Source organism: Eretmochelys imbricata, chromosome 14 (genome assembly GCF_965152235.1).
Source record: "Eretmochelys imbricata isolate rEreImb1 chromosome 14, rEreImb1.hap1, whole genome shotgun sequence".
In the NCBI taxonomy this organism is placed as follows: Eukaryota; Metazoa; Chordata; order Testudines; family Cheloniidae; genus Eretmochelys; species Eretmochelys imbricata.
Genome location: NC_135585.1, coordinates 25,223,393 through 25,240,740, shown reverse-complemented (window position 1 = coordinate 25,240,740; position 17,348 = coordinate 25,223,393). Strand labels below are relative to the sequence as shown.

Sequence of the window (17,348 nt, the reverse complement as noted above, 5' to 3'; positions counted from 1 at the left end):
AACGCCCGGTCAAAAAGGGACCCTGGCATCTCTGGTCAGCACCGCTGACCAGGCCATTAAAAGTCTGGTTGGCAGCACTGCCGGTGCAACGGGGCTGGCAGGCTTTCTGCGCGACTCCTGGAGGGACATGCCGGTCTCTTCCGGGAGCCACCTGAGGTAAGTGCCACCTGGAGCCTGCACCCTAACACTCTCCCTCACCCAAACCCCCAGCCTGGAATACCCTCTCCACTCTGAACCCCTCATTTCTGGCTCCACCCCAGAGCCTGTACCCCTTCCCACAGCCCAACCCTCTGCCTGTGCCCAAAGCCCCCTCCCAAACTCCAAACCCCTCAGCCACACCCCCAGCCCAAAGCCCCCTCCTGCATCCTGAACCCCTCATTTCTGGCCCCACACTGGAGCCACCCCCAGCCCAGAGCCCCCTTCTGCACCCTGAACCCCTCCTTTCTGGACCAACCCTGGAGCCCACACCACTAGCCCAGAGCCCCCTCCCAAACTCCAAACCCCTCGGCCCCACCCCCAAACCCAGAACCCCCTCCTTCACGCCGGAGCCCTCACCCCCTACCGCACCCCAACCCACTGCCTCATGCCACACTCCAAACCCCTTGGCTCCAGCCTGGAGCCCCTTCCTGCACCCCAGAGCCCACACTCCCGGCCAGAGCCTTCACCCCCCTCTCACACCCCTGCCCCAGCCCGGTGAAAATGAGTGAGTGGGGGTGGGAGAGCGAGTGACGGAGGGAGGGGGGGATGGAGTGAGTGGGGGTGGGGCCTCAGAGAAGGGATGGGGCAGGAGGCAGGGCCTTGGGGTAGGGTGCAGGGCAGGGGTATTCAGTTTTCTGTGATTAGAAAGTTGGCAATCCTAATGGGCTCCTCTGAGTGAGGGATGGGGGAGGGGAGAATTTTGAGGGGCTGTGATGTGGGTGTGTCTCTTCTCCAGGGGCAGGAGGGAGCATAGCAAGAGTGATACTGGGGAGGGGCAGGGCTGGGGTAGGAGAACCATTGTTAAGCCTGTTCTCCCCTGAACATTTCCCCTGCTTGGCCTGGCTCCCAGCTCTGGGATTTGCCCTGTCTTTGATACTTCAGTGACACCCTGCACACAGAGGATACTCTGTCCCCCGTGCCTTGCTGCTTCTCCAGCAGAGCTCTGGTCAGAGGGGCATTCCCACTCCTGGAAGCAGGGCCTGTGGGCCTGGCTGGAACACAGACAGTACTGTTGGCAGAAACCAGGGGAAGCAGGGTGCCTTTATTGTGAGTTCTTGGCGGGAGAAAAGAATTAGGGAAAGGCCGGGAGAGACCAACGACCCTCTTGCTTGTGATACGAGGCTTGGTGGTGTCTGGCATTCAGGGCTAGCTCTGCCCCATGTTGGGACCTATGCAGTGGTCATGGGGGACTCGTGTGACCATAAGGAAAATTCAGGAGCATTTCCTAACAGAATCCAAAGTGAGAATATGTGCAAGCCCTGCTGAATTGCTATGAAAATGCTCAGGCAGTGTCTTGACTAGGAGCCCTTTGCTGGTAGAGCAACACCAGTCTGCGGTGCCAGCTAAGCACTCCTGGAGTGGGTGCAGCTTGTATCAGCAAACCTGCACTTCGATTGGTACTGCTGATTCCAATGCCCCACATGAAACAAGCTACGCTGGTAAAAGTGCAGCTTCTGCCAGCACAGCTGTGTCTACACTAGGGGCTTCCGCCAGCACGGCTGCGTCAGGCGGAGATCACACCTCTCCACACCCACGTAGCTATGCCGGCAGAAGTCTGTAGCATAGACAGAGCCTGAGCCAAACCCTCTTTATTTGTTGAAAAGGCCTGTGGGAGCACATCTCCATGGTGATCGAGAGCGTTCATGACCTTGAGCGAAGGATCCAGAAAGCCAAGGACAATGTCGAGGAGATTCAGAGCATCATGAGATCGTGGGTCTCACCGATTTTTGAGAGGAAAGAGGGGAAAAAGGAAAATGTGCTCAGTCTGGATGACCGGCCTGAACGGCTAGAAAAGCGCTACAACCTCATCAAAGAGTCGGGGCTGAGAATCCATGCGCTGGTGAAGGTGAAGAGAGTCCTGGCACAGTTTTACCGTGCTACAGAGCAGATACAGAATGCTGCTGGGGGATATTGGTTGTCCATAGAGCCTGCTTCTCTTCCCACCAAGTTTCTAGTATTCATGATTCTGGAGAAAAGTTTGAGTAAAGACCAAAATCCAGAAGGCAAATATAAAGAATCTCCTGATTTTTCAGGCAATCTCATGATTGTGCGGGACCTGACTCCTGGTTTTGGATGTTCAGTGTTGGCAATACTGCAGTCGGTTTCATGCCCCTGTCCGCTCATCGAGCATGTGGCTCCATAACCCCAAATCCATCGTTTCCATCGCCTTCCCGACTTCTGCCCTCACTTGCACTCCAAGCAGTAACAATAAACATACGATAAGCAGAGTTTGTTCCGGGGTCAAAATTTCTGTTGACACCTGGTGATTAGATTTTAGAGCAGGCACTTCAAACGATTTCATGGCTCAGGGAGGAGGCTCGCATTTCAAGTGTCAAATCGACTCAGATTTAGCTACTAAATTAATGCAAGAGGAACAGCCCCATCTGGCAAGTCTGCTGAAAGACAGTCCAAAAGTCTTTGTTCTGCTTTTCTGAATGTTATATTTTCTATTACTCTGAATCTCTTTGTAGTGCTGTTGAGCTGTTTAATCAACAGTCTGACTTGCACATTTTGAATTATTTCCCGAGAATGTGTAATTTCAGTCCCCAGAACCAGAATAGTCTCTGCTTCTTTGACCAGAGGAGGTGACATACATTTTGGGTTTAGTCCAGTGGTTAAAGTGCTAGCAGGAGACTTGAGGTTCAATTCCTTGCTCTACCACAGACTTTCTGTGTGACCTTGGTCAAATCTCTTAGGCCGTGTCTACACTAAAGACCTTACAGCAGCTCAGTTGTACCGACGCAGCTGCATTACTGTAAGATCTCCCGTGTAGCCGCTCTGTGCTGCTGGGAAAGCTCTCCCATTGACATAATTAATTCACCCCCAATGAGTGGTGGTATCTGTGTTAGTGGGAGAGCATCTCCCGCTGACAAAGCGCTGTCCACACTGGTGCGTCTGTTGGTGTAACTTACGTCGCTCAGGGGTGTGTTTATTTTACACCCCCGAGCTACATAAGTTATACTGACAAAAGTGCTAGTGTAGACATGCCCTAAGTCTCTCTGAGCCTCAGGTCTGCATCTGTACAATGGGGACAATGGCTGTTCCCTCCCTTGCAAGGTGCTGTGAGAATTAATGCACTGGATTGTGAGGTGCTCAGACACTACGGCAATGCGGATTGTATAAGTAGCTCATATAGATAGCTTGAGCCAATGGGATTTTTCCCAGAGAAAGGCCCTTCCAAAGATACACAACTCTGACTATTCAATTATCAGTGGTTATCAGTGGTTCACAATCAAGCTGGAAAGGTACATTGAGTGGGGTCCCACAGGCATCAGTTCTGGGTCCGGTTCTGTTCAATATCTTCATTAATGATTTAGAAAATGGCATGAGAGTACACTTACGAAGTTTGCGGATGATACCAAGCTGAGAGGGGTTGCAAGTGCTTTGGAGGACAGGATTAGAATTCAAAAATGATCTGGAAAAACTGGAGAAATGGTCTGAAGTAAATAGGATGAAATTCAATAAGGACTAGGGTTGCTAACTTTCTGATTACAGAAAACCGAGCAGCCTTGCTCTGCCCCCTGCCCCGATGCACCACCCCTTCTCCGAGGCCCTGCCCTCACTCACTCCATCCCCCCTCCCTCCGTTGCTTGCTCTTGCCCACCTGCGCTTACGTGCTCATTTTCACTGGGCTGGAGCAGGGGCTTGGGGTGTGGGAGGAGATGAGGGCTTCAGCTGGGGGTGCAGGCTCTGGGGTGGGGCTTGCATTGAGGGGTTTGGGGTGCAGGAGGGGGGTGGGGCTGAGGGGTTCAGAGTGTGGGAGGGTGCTCAGGGCTGGGGTTGGGGTGTGGGAAGGGGTTTGGATGCGGGAGGGGCCAAGCACTGGGGCAGAGGAATGGGGTGTGGGAGGGGGTTCAGGCTCTGGGAGGGAGTTTGGGTGTGACAGGGGGCTCAGGGCTGGGGGTTGGAGTGTAGGAGGGGGTGAGGGGTGCAGGGTCTGGGCGGTGCTTACCTTAGGCAGCTCCTGGAAGTGGCAGCATATCCCCGCTCTGGCTCCTAGGTGGGGGTGTGGCCAGGTGGCTCTGCACACTGCCCCATCTGCAGGCGCTGCCTCCGCAGCTCCCATTGGACACGGTTCCCGGTCAATGGGAACTAAAGAGCCGGCGCTTGGGGTGGGGGCAGTGCACAGAGCTGCCCGACTGCCCCTGTATCTAGGAGCCAGAGTGGGGGACATGCCGCCACTTCCGGGAATTGTATGGAGCCATAGTCCTGCTCCGGTGTTGACCAGAGCTGCCAGGGTCCCTTTTTGACCGGGCGTTGTGGTTGAAAATCGGATGCCTGGCAACTCTAATAAGGACAAATGCAAAGTACTCCACTTAGGAAGCAACAGTCAGTTGTACACGTACAAAATGGGAAATGACTGCATAGGAAGGAGGACTGTGGAAAGGAATCTGGGGGTCATAGTGGATCACAAGCTAAATATGAGTCAACAGTGTAACACTTGCAAAAAAAGCAAACTTCATTTGAAATGTATTAACAAGAGTGTTGGAAGCAAGACACAAGAAGTAATTCTTCCACTCTGCTCTGCGTTGATTAGGCCGCAGCTGGAGTATTGTGTCCAGTTTTGGGTGTCACCTTTCAGGAGAGATGTGGAGAAATTGGAGAATATCCAGAGAAGAGCAACAAAAATAATTAAGGGTCTAGAAAACATGACCTGGAGTGAGGTGAGGGAAGATTGAAAAAATTGTGTTTGTTTAGTCTGGAAAAAAGAAGACTGAGAGGGGACATGACAACAGTTTTCAAGTACATAAAAGTTTGTTATAAGGATGGGGGAGAAAAATTGTTGTTCTTAACCTCTGAGGATAGGACAAGAAGCAATCGGCCTAAATTGCAACAACGACAGTTTAGGTTGGACTTTAGGAAAAACTTCTTAACTGTCAGGGTGGTGAAGCACTGGAATAAATTGCTTAGGGAGGTTGTGGAATCTGCATCAGTGGAGGTTTTTAAGAGCAGGTTAGACACACACCTGTCAGGAATGGTCTAGATAATACTTAGTCCTGCCATGAGCACAGATGACCTCTAAAGGTCCCTTCCAGTCCTACGATTCTATGATGTGGGCCCAGTTCAGGTATATAAATGCAGAAGGGAAGTTCTCAGTGCTAAGCCCCTCTCTTTTCATCAACTCCCCATCAGAACACAGCCTGTGGCAAGGAATTCCTCTAATGTGCCTGCATCCCTATCATCCTCCTTTGGATGTTTCCTAGGAGCCTTTATATCGGCTGAAATATTCTTCACTGCTCAGAAATCTATTACCGATTCCAAAGGCAGCAGCATTACAATCAAGGCACTAATAACATGGAAAGGAAACAGAGTAACAGCCGCGTTAGTCTGTATTCGCAAAAAGAAAAGGAGGACTTGTGGCACCTTAGAGACTAACCAATTTATTTGAGCATAAGCTTTCGTGAGCTACAGCTCACTTCATCGGATGCATACTGTAGAAAGTGTAGAAGATCTTTTATACACACAAAGCATGAAAAAATACCTCCCCCCACCCCACTCTCCTGCTGGCAATAGCTTATCTAAAATGATCACTCTCCTTACAATGTGTATGATAATCAAGTTGGGCCATTTCCAGCACAAATCCAGGTTTTCTCACCCGCCCCCCGCACACAAACCCACTCTCCTGTCACAACCTCACTGTGTGCATGGGGCAGGGGGGGAAGGGGAGAGAGAGGCAGAAAGGTCCAAGGAAGTCTGGGGAGGTGGGGGACCAGAGGTTAGACATGGGGGGGGCTGGCAGGAGAGTGGGTTTGTGGGGAGGGGGGTGAGAAAACCTGGATTTGTGCTGGAAATGGCCTAACTTGATTATCATACACATTGTAAGGAGAGTGATCACTTTAGATAAGCTATTGCCAGCAGGAGAGTGGGGTGGGGGGAGGTATTTTTTCTTGTTTTGTGTGTATAAAAGATCTTCTACACTTTCCACAGTATGCATCCGATGAAGTGAGCTGTAGCTCACGAAAGCTTATGCTCAAATAAATTGGTTAGTCTCTAAGGTGCCACAAGTACTCCTTTTCTTTTTATGGAGAGGAAAGCACAGAGAGTGATATGACAGGAAAATAGTAAGCGGGAAACAAAGGGCCCTTCCCTGAGTAATTCTACCGGAGGTCACTGGTGTCTGTTACAGCTTCCCTTACCTCCCTCTGTAGCAAATGCAACACTTTGCCTTTGGTTAGGGGTTCTCAAATTTCATTGTACTGCAACCCCCTTCTGACAACAAAAATTACTACATGACCTCAGGAGAGGGGACCACAGCCTGAGCCTCACTGCCCTGCACTGGGGTGGGGGTGGGGCAAAGCCCAAGCCCAAGAACTTCAGCCTGAGGGGGGACTGTAACCTGAGCCCTGCCACCCAGGGCTGAAGCTCTCAGGCTTCAGTTTGGGCCCCATGCTCCAGCAAGTCTAACACCATTAAAACAGGGTCCTGACCCACAGTTTGAGAGCCACTGGGTTAGAGAGACAGTGAGTAAGGTAATATCTTTTATAGGACCAACTTCTGTTGGTGAGAGAGACAACCTTGCAAGCTACACAAAGGTCTTCTTTAGCTCTGGGAAAGGTACTAGTGTCCCAGCTAAATAAATGGTGGAACAGATTGCTTAGCATAAGTAGTTAGCACATTTTCTAAGAGACCATTCAAGGTGAATTGGCCCATTAATACCTCTGCAGTCATAGGACAAAAAAGGGAGTTAGTGGGTTGCAGATTGTTTTAATAAACCATAAATCCAGTAGAGCATAAGCTTTTGTCGGCTACAGCCCACTTCATCGGATGCATAGAATGGAACATATAGTAAGAATATATATATATATATATATATATATATATACACATACATACAGATAAGTTGGAGGTTGCCATACAAACTGTGAGAGGCTAATTAGTTAAGATGAGCTATTATTCAAGCTCAGCAGTTTCTCCTTGGAGTCTGGTTTTGAAGCTTTTCTGTTGCAAACATTCAAAACATCCAAAAACCGGTAGGAGAACACTTCAACGTCTCTGGCCACTCAGTAAAAGATTTAAGGCTGGCAATTTTGCAACAGAAAAGCTTAAAAAAAAAAAAGACTCCAAGGAGAAACTGCTGAGCTTGAATTAATATGCAAACTAGATACCATTAACTTGGGTTTGAACGGAGACTGGGAGTGGCTGGGTCATTACACATATTGAATCTATTTCCCTATGTAAAGTATCCTCACACCTTCTTGTCATCTGTCTAAATGGGCCACCTTGATTATCACTAAGTTTTTTTTTCCTCCTGCTGATAATAGCTCATCTTAACTAATTAGCCTCTCACAGTTTTTATGGCAACTTCCAACTTATATGTATGTATGTATGCATATATATATATATATCTTCTTACTATATGTTCCATTCTATGCATCCGATGAAGTGGACTGTAGCCCACGAAAGCTTATGCTCTAATAAATTTGTTAGTCTCTAAGGTGCCACAAGTACTCCTGTTCTTTTTGCGGATACAGACTAACACGGCTGCTATTCTGAAACCTGTCATAAATCCAGTGTCTTTATGAAGAGCATGATTTTTAATGTCTAGCAAAGTTATGAATTTAAACTACCAGGCTCATCTTTTGGAGGTGCTGTTCAAGTTTTCTGTAAGGATGCGGACTGAGGGGTCAAATATAGAGTGATCATTCTGTGAAACATGTTCACCCATGGGTGACGTGGTGTTTTTGTCTTTTATCATTTTTCTGTGTGAGTTCATTCGAGAGTGGAGTGGTTGTCTGGCTTCACCCACACAGTTGTTATTGGGGCATGTAATGCACTGGATCATGTTGTGATGGGTGTGTGTAGGACCCAGGGATCCTGAAAGGTGTGTCGGGAGTGAGGGGTGACAATGCAGTCAGACAGAGCAATCTGAATCACTCCTGTGAGGCAGGGCAGGGCTATTAGCCCCATCATAGAGATGGGAACTCCGGTGCAGAGAGGCTAAATGATTTATTCAAGGTCACACGAAAGTCTGTGTTCGAGGAGGGAACAGAACCCAGGGCACTTGTATGCTAGGTTAGCACCTTCACTGCTAGACCATCCTTCCTATCTGCTCTCTGTCTTCCTGAAGGCTATCAACCTGCTTAATCTCTCTCTATTAATTTGTAGCTGTTGTTTTAATAATGGTCCAGTGGGTCATTCTACCATGAGACGAATTCAGTCTAGCTGTATTTGAAGGTGACTTCCATTTTTTTTCAGGAAAACCTGAGTCTGTTTGCTGCAGACCCCACCTCCGAAGTTTGGGAAGCCTACGTTGATTATGTGGATGAAATGATCTTGGATGGATTCTTTAACGCTATTGAGTGCTCCCTCAAATACCTCCTGGAAAACACAGGTAACAGAGCTGTCCTTTCTCAGGTCAGGGTGGTTTCCCCTCTCTGCTCTCAGCGAGGTTTCCATTGCTAGTGTGTAGCTGGAACGTCTTGACCTGCTGTCCATGACTAGGAGGTGTTTGTGTCTGGACAGGAGGGAGGCAGCTGGACAAGGAGTGCAGTTTTGCTGTGCAGCAAGAGCAGGAGTCATTGTGTGCTGAGCTGCCCTGTCAGAGCTCCTGGGGATGGCTCCAGGCTGCACTGAGAGTCTCCACATGTACGTGGTTTCCGTTAGCTCCAGGTATGCCAACACTGCCACATAATACCTGTGGCTGGCCAATGTCAGCGACTCGGGCTTGTGGGGCTCAGGCTGTGGGACTATAAGATTGTTGTATAGCTATTCAGGCTTGGCATTCAGCCTGAGGCAGCTGACGCGGGCCATCCGCAGGTGTTTAATTACAGCGTAGCATATCCTTCGAGACCCAGGCGTTACCAGGCTGTGGTTCCCATCTGGAGGAACACAGCACAGACGGAGGAAGGGTAATAGCACTGTGTTGCCTGGTTTCTGTTCCACACTCTCCCTGGAGACCAGTAGATGCTCTTTTTCGGTCTGCCTCTGTGCTTACACTGACACTGTAGCATTGGCATCACCATAGGCTGGCTAGTCGCAGCAAGTGTTTGAGAAGCCCATTAACGTGTGGAGCCCTCACATAAGCTGAGTGGAGGCAGAGAAATCTGTAGAGCAGATTAGTGCTAGTGGGCCGGGGGTGGAGAGCACCACACCAGATATTAACAGGACGATGGACAATGTAATTTAGAGTCGTGATCCCAGCTCTGCTGAGTGGTGCTGGCACCAGTGAGAGCCTCTCTCCCATCTGCAAAGGACCTAGGCACTGCGTGACCCCCTCTTCCACATCCAGGAGGGGCTCAACGGTCCAGTTTGTGACTGGTCAAATGGAATAAGAGACCTGGCCCATGAGGAAATCTGGTCCCAGTCACCCACCCCAGGGTCTGTGCAGCACAGAGATGACACAAGTAAAGTATATTTCTTCTGCTTGCTATGACCATATGGTGAATTCTGTTAATCTCTTCACAGCATTTGCCATGCCAGGCACTTTCCTCCCTGTGATTAATAAGGGACCATTAGATCATCTTTTCTAACCTCCTGCATAATACAGGCCATTATATTTCACCCAGTCACCCCCGTATTGAGCCCAGTAACTTGTGTTTGACTGAAGCATCTTTTACAGTCTGGATCTGAAGAGATGGAGAATCCACCACTTCCCTGGGCCATTTGTTCCAGTGGTTAATCACCCTCACTTTTAAAATAACGTGTCTTATTTCTGATTGGACTTTGTCTGGCTTCTGCTTCCAGCCATTGGTTCTTGTTCTGCCTTTCTCCTCCTGATTAAAGAGCCCTTAAGTACCTGGTATTTCCTTCCCGCGAAGGCACTTCTGTACTGTAATCTAGTCACTTCTCAGTTTTCTTTTTGGTAAACTAAACAGTCTGAGCTCTGTCTCTCACTGTACAGCATTTTCTTCAGGCCTCAAATCATTTGTGTGACTCTTTTCTGCACCCTCTCCAAATTTTCAACATCCTTTTAAAAATGTGGACACCAGAACCGGATACTGTATTCCAGTATTGGTCTTACCAGTGCCGTATGCAGAAGTAAAAATCATCTTCCTACTCCTACGTGCTACTGCCCTGTTTATACATCCAAGGATCGCATGAACTCTGTTTGTAACAGCATCACACTAGGAACTTGTGTTCAGTTGCTTGTGCATCATGATCCCTGAATCCTTTCAGTGTTACTGCATTCCAGGATGCAGTCCCCCCATTGAGCAGGGATGGCTGCATTCCTTGTTCCTAAACGTGTAAGCTTGCATTTGGCTGTATTAAAACACATTTTGTTTGAATGGGCCCATTTTTCAAGTGATTCAGATCACTCTGTATTTCTGCACTGTTCTCATTATTCTTTACCACGTTGCCAGGCTTTGTGTTATCTACAAATTTTATTAGCAATGATTTTATATTTATTTCCAGGTTGTTGATGAAAATGTGGAACAGCATCAGGCCTAGTACCAATCCCTGCAGAGCCCCACTAGAAACGTCCTGATTCCCTATTGACAACTGCTTTTTGAGATCTGTGTGTTAGCTAGTCCTTAACCACATAATGTGTGCTCTCCTGATGTTGTATAGTTCAAATTTTTTAATCCTAATAGCATGTGATACTAAGTCAAACGTCTTATAAAAGTTTAAGATTGTCAGAGTCTGCTCAGTTACCTTGATCAGCCAAACTTGTAATCTCATCAAAGAGTGAAATTAAATTTGTTTGACTTGAAGAATTTTCCATAAAACCATGTTGACTGGCATTAAGTATATTCCTATCCTTTAATTCTTTATCAGTTGAATCCCGTATCATGTTTTCCATTACTTTGCCTAGGATTGATGTCAGGCTAACCAGCGTATGGTTGCCACAGTCATCCCAATTGCCCTTTTCGGATATTGACACAACATTAGCACTCTCGCAGTCTTCTGGAATTTCCCCATTGTTCCAATATTTATTCAAAATTAGTGTCAGTGGGCCAGAGATCTCCTCATCTTACTCTTTTCAGACTCCTGGGTGGAAGTTATCTGAGCCTACTGATTTAAAAATGTTTATCCCTAGTAGGTGTTCCTTAACATCCTACGTAGTTACTAATTGGCTGGTAAGTTCTTCATCATTCTCATGTGATATGAGTACATCATTCTGCTTTTTTCCAAGTACAGAAAAAGACAAATTTTTAAAACACTTTTGCCTTTTCTGCATCATTAATAATTTTGCCATCATCTTCTAGTAATGAACCTATGCCATTGTTAGGATTTCTTTTGTTCCTGATATACTTATTAAAAGACCTCCTTTTTGTCCTCGGTCTTTCCAGCCATGGATTTTCCCCTGATGTCTTTCATAGAATATCAGGGTTGGAAGGGACCTCAGGAGATCATCTAGTCCAACCCCCTGCTCAAAGGAGGACCAATCCACAACTAAATCATTCCAGCCAGGGCTTTGTCAAGCCTGACCTTAAAAACCAATAAGGAAGGGGATTCTACCACCTCCCTAGGTAACGCATTCCAGTGTTTCACCACCCTCCTAGTGAAAAAGTTTTTCCTAATATCCAACCTAAACCTCCCCCACTGCAACTTGAGACCATTACTCCTTTTTCTGTTATCTGCTACCACTGAGAACAGTCTAGATCCATCCTCTTTGGAACCCCCATTCAGGTAGTTGAAAGCAGCTATCAAATCCCCCCTCATTCTTCTCTTCTGCAGACTAAATAATCCCAGTTCCCTCAGTTTCTCCTCATAAATCATGTGCTCTAGCCCCCTAATAATTTTTATTGCCCTCTGCTGGACTCTTTCCAATTTTTCCACATCCTTTTTGTAGTGTGGGGCCCAAAACTGGACACAATACTCCAGATGAGGCCTCAACAATGCTGAATAGAGGGGAATGAGCACGTCCCTCGATCTGCTGGCAATTCTCCTGCTTATACATCCCAAAATGCTGTTGGCCTTCTTGGCAACTACTGCACACTTTTGACTCATATCCAGCTTCTCATCCACTGTAGCCCTTAGGTCCTTTTCTGCAGAACTGCTGCCTAGCCACTCAGTCCCTAGTCTGTAGCAGTGCATGGGATTTTTCCATCCTAAATGCAGGACTCTGCACTTGTCCTTGTTGAACCTCATCAGATTTCTTTTGGCCCAATCCTCTAATTTGTCTAGCTCCTGCTGTATCCTATCCCTACCCTCCAGTGTATCTACCACTCCTCCCAGTTTAGTGTCCTCTGCAAACTTGCTGAGGATGCAATCCACACCATCCTCCAGATCATTAATGAAGATATTGAACAAAACTGGCCCCAGGACCGACCATTGGGGCACTCTGCTTGACACCAGCTGCCAACTAGACATGGAGCCATTGATCATTACCTGTTGAGCCCAAAGATCTAGCCAGCTCTCTATCCATCTTCTAGTCCATTCATCCAGCTCATACTTCTTTAACTTGCTGGCAAGAATACTGTGGGAGATCGTATCAAAAGCTTTGCTAAAGTCAAGTTAAAACACGTCCACGGCTTTTCCCTCATCCACAGAGCCAGTTATCTCATCATAGAAAGCAATTAGGTTAGTCAGGCATGACTTGCCCTTGATGAATGCATGCTGACTGTTCCTAATCACTTTCGTCTACTCTAAGTGCTTCAGAATTGATTACTTGAGGACCTGCTCCATGATTTTTCCAGGGACTGAGGTGAGGTTGTCTGGCCTGTAGTTCCCCGGATCTTCCTCCTTCCCTTTTTTAAAGATGGGCTCTACATTAGCCTTTTTCCAGTCATCCAGGACCTCCACCGATCGCCATGAGTTTTCAAAGATAATGGCCAATGGCTCTGCAATCACATCCACCAACTCCTTTAGCACCCTCGGATGCAGTGTGTCCGGCCCCATGGATTTGTGCTTGTCCAGCTTTTCTAAATAGTCGCAAACCACTTCTTTCTTCACAGAGGGCTGGCCACCTCTTCCCCATGCTGTGCTGCTCGGTGCAGTAGTCTGGGAGCTGACCTTGTTCGTGAAGACAGAGGCAAAAAAAGCATTGAGTACATTAGCTTTTTCCACATCCTCTGTCACTAGGTTGCCTCCCCCATTCAGTAAGGAGGCCACACTTTCCCTGACCTTCTTCTTGTTGCTAACATACCTGTAGAAACCCTTCTTGTTACTCTTAACATCCCTTGCTAGTTACAACTCCAATTGTGATTTGGCCTTCCTGATTTCACTCCTGCATGCCCAAGCAATATTTTTATACTCCTCCCTGGTCATTTGTCCAATCTTCCACTTCTTGTAAGCTTCTTTTTTGTGTTTAAGATCAGCAAGGATTTCACTGTTAAGCCAAGCTGGTTGCCTGCCATATTTACTATTCTTTCTACACATCGGGATGGTTTGTTCCTGCAACCTCAATAAGGATTCTTTAAAATACAGCCAGCTCTTCTGGACTCCTTTCTCCCTCACGTTGTTCTCCCAGGGGATCCTGCCCATCAGTTCCCTGAGGGAGTCAAAGTCTGCTTTTCTGAAGTCTAGTGTCCGTATTCTGCTGCTCTCCTTTCTTCCTTTTGTCGGGATCCTGAACTTGACCGTCTCATGGTCACTGCCTCCCAGGTTCCCATCCACTTTTGCTTCCCCTACTAATTGTTCCCGGTTTGTGAGCAGCAGGTCAAGAAGAGCTCTGCCCCGAGTTGGTTCCTCCAGCACTTGCACCAGGAAATTGTCGCCTATGCGTTCCAAAAACTTCCTTGCTTGTCTGTGCACTGTTGTATTGCTCTCCTAGCAGATATCGGGGTGATTTGAAGTCCTCCCTGTGATCTAATTACTTCTGTTAGTTGCCTGAAGAAAGCTTCGTCCACCTCATCCCCCTGATCTGGTGGTCTATAGCACACTCACACCCCGGCATCACCCTTGTTGCTCACACTTCTAAACTTAGTCCAGAGACTCTCAGGTTTTTCTGCAGTTTTAGTTTCCCTGCAGTCTTTAGTTTCCCTTATCAATATTCTACACTTCATAACTTGTAATTTATACTAATTGCTGTATATTTGCTTTTTTACGTTTATTTGTTGCTTTTTTATTACTAATTGCTGTCATCATCACTGAAGAGGATGGGCTGTTAGCCAAAGTTGTCATCTTTTCTTGATTGTGGAACCTAATAAACTCTTCTTTTAAGAACTCCCAATTGTCATTCAGATTTTTCTGTCTAAATGTTTTCTCCCAGTCAGTTTCACTTCTAAATTTTCTCAGCATGGGGAAACTAGGTGGTTTGAAACATTAGATATTTATTTTATTGGTTGGAACTGTCCTTTGTTTGCCCATAATGCATATAATCAGGTCATGATCACTGATCCTTGGGAAACCACCAATCAATTATTCGTTCAGCTCTAGTGTCCATTGGGTGGCGGTGGGGGTGGGGTGGGGGGGCGTGATGATGGAGTAAAGTCACTTCTTGTCTTACTCTAGCCCAGACCCCATCATCTCTTTTGCTCTCTGTCAGATTCCAAGGCAGCACTGGCTCCCCTGTTTGAGGTGCGGCTGGATCTGGTGATCCCCGATTTGGTATTCCATCCCGCGCTGGATCCTGGTGCTAACGATGGCTTCTACGACATGGTCGAAGGACTCCTCAATGACATCTACCGGATCTCGTCCCTGGTGTCCAGGCTGGCTGAGCACAGTGTTTTCCCTCACTATCAGGTCTCTTGCCCCAGTGCATGATTTCCTATTGCACAGCAATGTGCAAAGTGTGCTCTGGATGAGCATCCACTCACAAGGCCTCTCTGTCATTTCCCAGGCTGATATGGAGGACATGGGTGACTTAGCTGACATGCGCCACAGCCTCATGGAGCGTGTGCAGAACACGATGTCAACCTGCAATGGCTATCGCAACTCCTTCGACCACTACTCTTACCTCTATGGGGATGACAGGAAGGAATTCATACGCCAGTTCCTGTTGTATGGGCACGTCCTGACTGCAGCAGAAATTGAAGCCCATGCGGACAATGGAGTCCCAGAGAGCCCTCCCACATTGCATCAGTTCAGGGAGCAAATTGACTCCTACGAGAGAATCTATGATGAAGTCAACCGCCTGGAACCAGTGAACATCTTTGACAGTTGGATGAAAATTGATGCTCGGCCTTTCAAAGCATCCCTGCTGAATGTCATCAAAAGGTGGAGCCTGATGTTTAAGCAGCATCTCATTGATCATGTGACACACAGGTAACAAAGATTTGTCTGCCCCATCTCCAGATCTCCATTCATTGGGCTCCATCCAGGAGGTTACACTGAGCAGTGTGGGATTTGTTTTCTCTGTCCACCCCATACTGTCCTGAGGAGTGAAGCACCGTCATGTCCCCTACACGTTGCATTCCCTGAAAGTGTTACTCTGACGTGAGGCCTTGCACTGGGTCTGAGGCTGGGGGAGTGGTGCTGCTGAGTGGCTAGGACAGCGCTCTGCTGAGCTAGGCTCTTAGGTCCTACTTCCAGTTATTCCAGGGACTTGCTCTATCTGTCTATTGTTTTTATACTTATCCTATCTGTACCTAGCTCCCCCACAGGTAAAGCTGGGCTAATACTGCAAGATATTTCCTGTGCATAGTTCCTTAAAGTTTTAAATGAATTTGCTCTTTCGTGTTTCCTTTCTCTGAACATTTCATCTAGGGTTGTTGGCATGAGGGATCCTGGAGAGTGAGTTTCAAAGTCGCAAGTGTGAGGAAGGAAAGAAATTTTAAATTAACATAGGTTAAATGCCAGAAGTGCCTGCTCACTCATCCAGTCAGGGAAGAGAAACAATACCATGTGACTTATTTGACCAATTACAACAAAAGAACACAGTCTGATTATCAAATACTCACAGAGGACTGTTTGAAATCAATCCGTTGGGTTAAAAAATATTCACATTAAAGATTGGTAGATAGTCCTGAAGAGCAAATACATTGGAGGAAAATGTGATCTTCTTATGGTTATTCCAAGAGCACAAAAGGAGTCTCAATCTGTCAGATAAAATATTTCTTACCAATAATTTCCTCAGCTTTAAAAGTAGATATCATGATGCACATACTAACTATAGCTTACAGGGATGTTTAAAGGCCTAATTAATGAAGGATTTCTTGGATGGAAGGCATTATGTATAGGAATGTCAAGTAAGTGTGTATGCATATGTGTATATGTTGTGACAGGGTCAGGCCAGATGGATAGACGTGATAGAAGGCAGATATATTAGCCCCAGGTTAAGTAGGTCCCTTTTCCCTGGGTAAGATAACAGGGAAGGTTCCAGAACAATCAGAAACTTTCTGGAAACAATCAAGTCAGACAGGCTGATTAGAACACCTGCAGCCAATCAAGAAGCTGCTAGAATCAATTAAAACAGGCAGGGTAATCAGGGCACCTGGGTTTAAAAAGGAGCTCACTTCAGCTTGTGGTGTGCCTGCGAGGAACTGGGAGCAAGAGGCGCAAGGGGGGAGGGATAGCTCAGTGGTTTGAGCATTGGCCTGCTAAACCCAGGGTTGTGAGTTCAAACCCAGGGGCCATTTAGGGATCTGGGGCAAAAATTGGGGATTGGTCCTGCTTTGAGCAGGGGGTTGGACTAGATTACCTCCTGAGGTCCCTTCCAACCCTGATATTCTATGATTCTATGAAGAAGCTGAGAGTGAGAAGGTGTACTGCTGGAAGACTGAGAATTACAAGCATTATCAGACATCAGGAGGAAGGTCCTGCGGTGAGAAAAAGAAGGTGTTGGGAGGAGGCCATGGGGAAGTAGCCCAGGGAGTTGTAGCTGTCATGCACCTGTTACAGGAGCCACTGTAGACGGCTGCAATCCACAGGGCCCTGGGCTGGAACCTGGAGTAGGGGGCGGGCCCGGGTTCCCCCCATCCCTCCATCCCCCGCAACTCCCTACTTGATACATGAGGAGTTGAACTGAACTATGGGTTCCACCAGAGGGGAAGGTCTCTGGCCTGTTCCCCGATCCACTAGGTGGATCAGCAGAGACTGCAGGGATTGTTCTTCTTCCTTTCCCCGTGCTGGCCAGTGATGAGGCTAACTGAGTGAACAGCAGATTTGAGCCACGAAAGTGGCCAAACTGAGGGCTGCTGTGAACCTCTGAGGCAAGCAAATCCACCAGTAAGTGCAGGATCCACCAAGGCTGAGGAGGAAATTTGTCACAATGTATATATATATGTATATATAATATACACACACACTTGACACTCCTGTAATGCCTTCCATCCAAGAAACAGATTTATACAAAAATATACACACGGTATATACACATTTCTTGG

The 17,348-nt window shown here is 47.3% G+C and overlaps 1 protein-coding gene across 1 annotated transcript in view; it reads left to right on the top strand.

The window, feature by feature from the left end:
• The window catches only part of DNAH9 (dynein axonemal heavy chain 9), a 398,671-nt gene that overhangs the window by 43,496 nt on the left and 337,827 nt on the right, over window positions 1-17,348 (top strand). Inside the window, exons 14-17 of the mRNA XM_077834481.1 lie at window positions 1,803-2,044; window positions 8,395-8,530; window positions 14,570-14,766; window positions 14,864-15,288. Coding sequence (XP_077690607.1) covers window positions 1,803-2,044; window positions 8,395-8,530; window positions 14,570-14,766; window positions 14,864-15,288 — 1,000 coding nt within the window. The remainder of the gene's footprint in view (window positions 1-1,802; window positions 2,045-8,394; window positions 8,531-14,569; window positions 14,767-14,863; window positions 15,289-17,348) is intronic.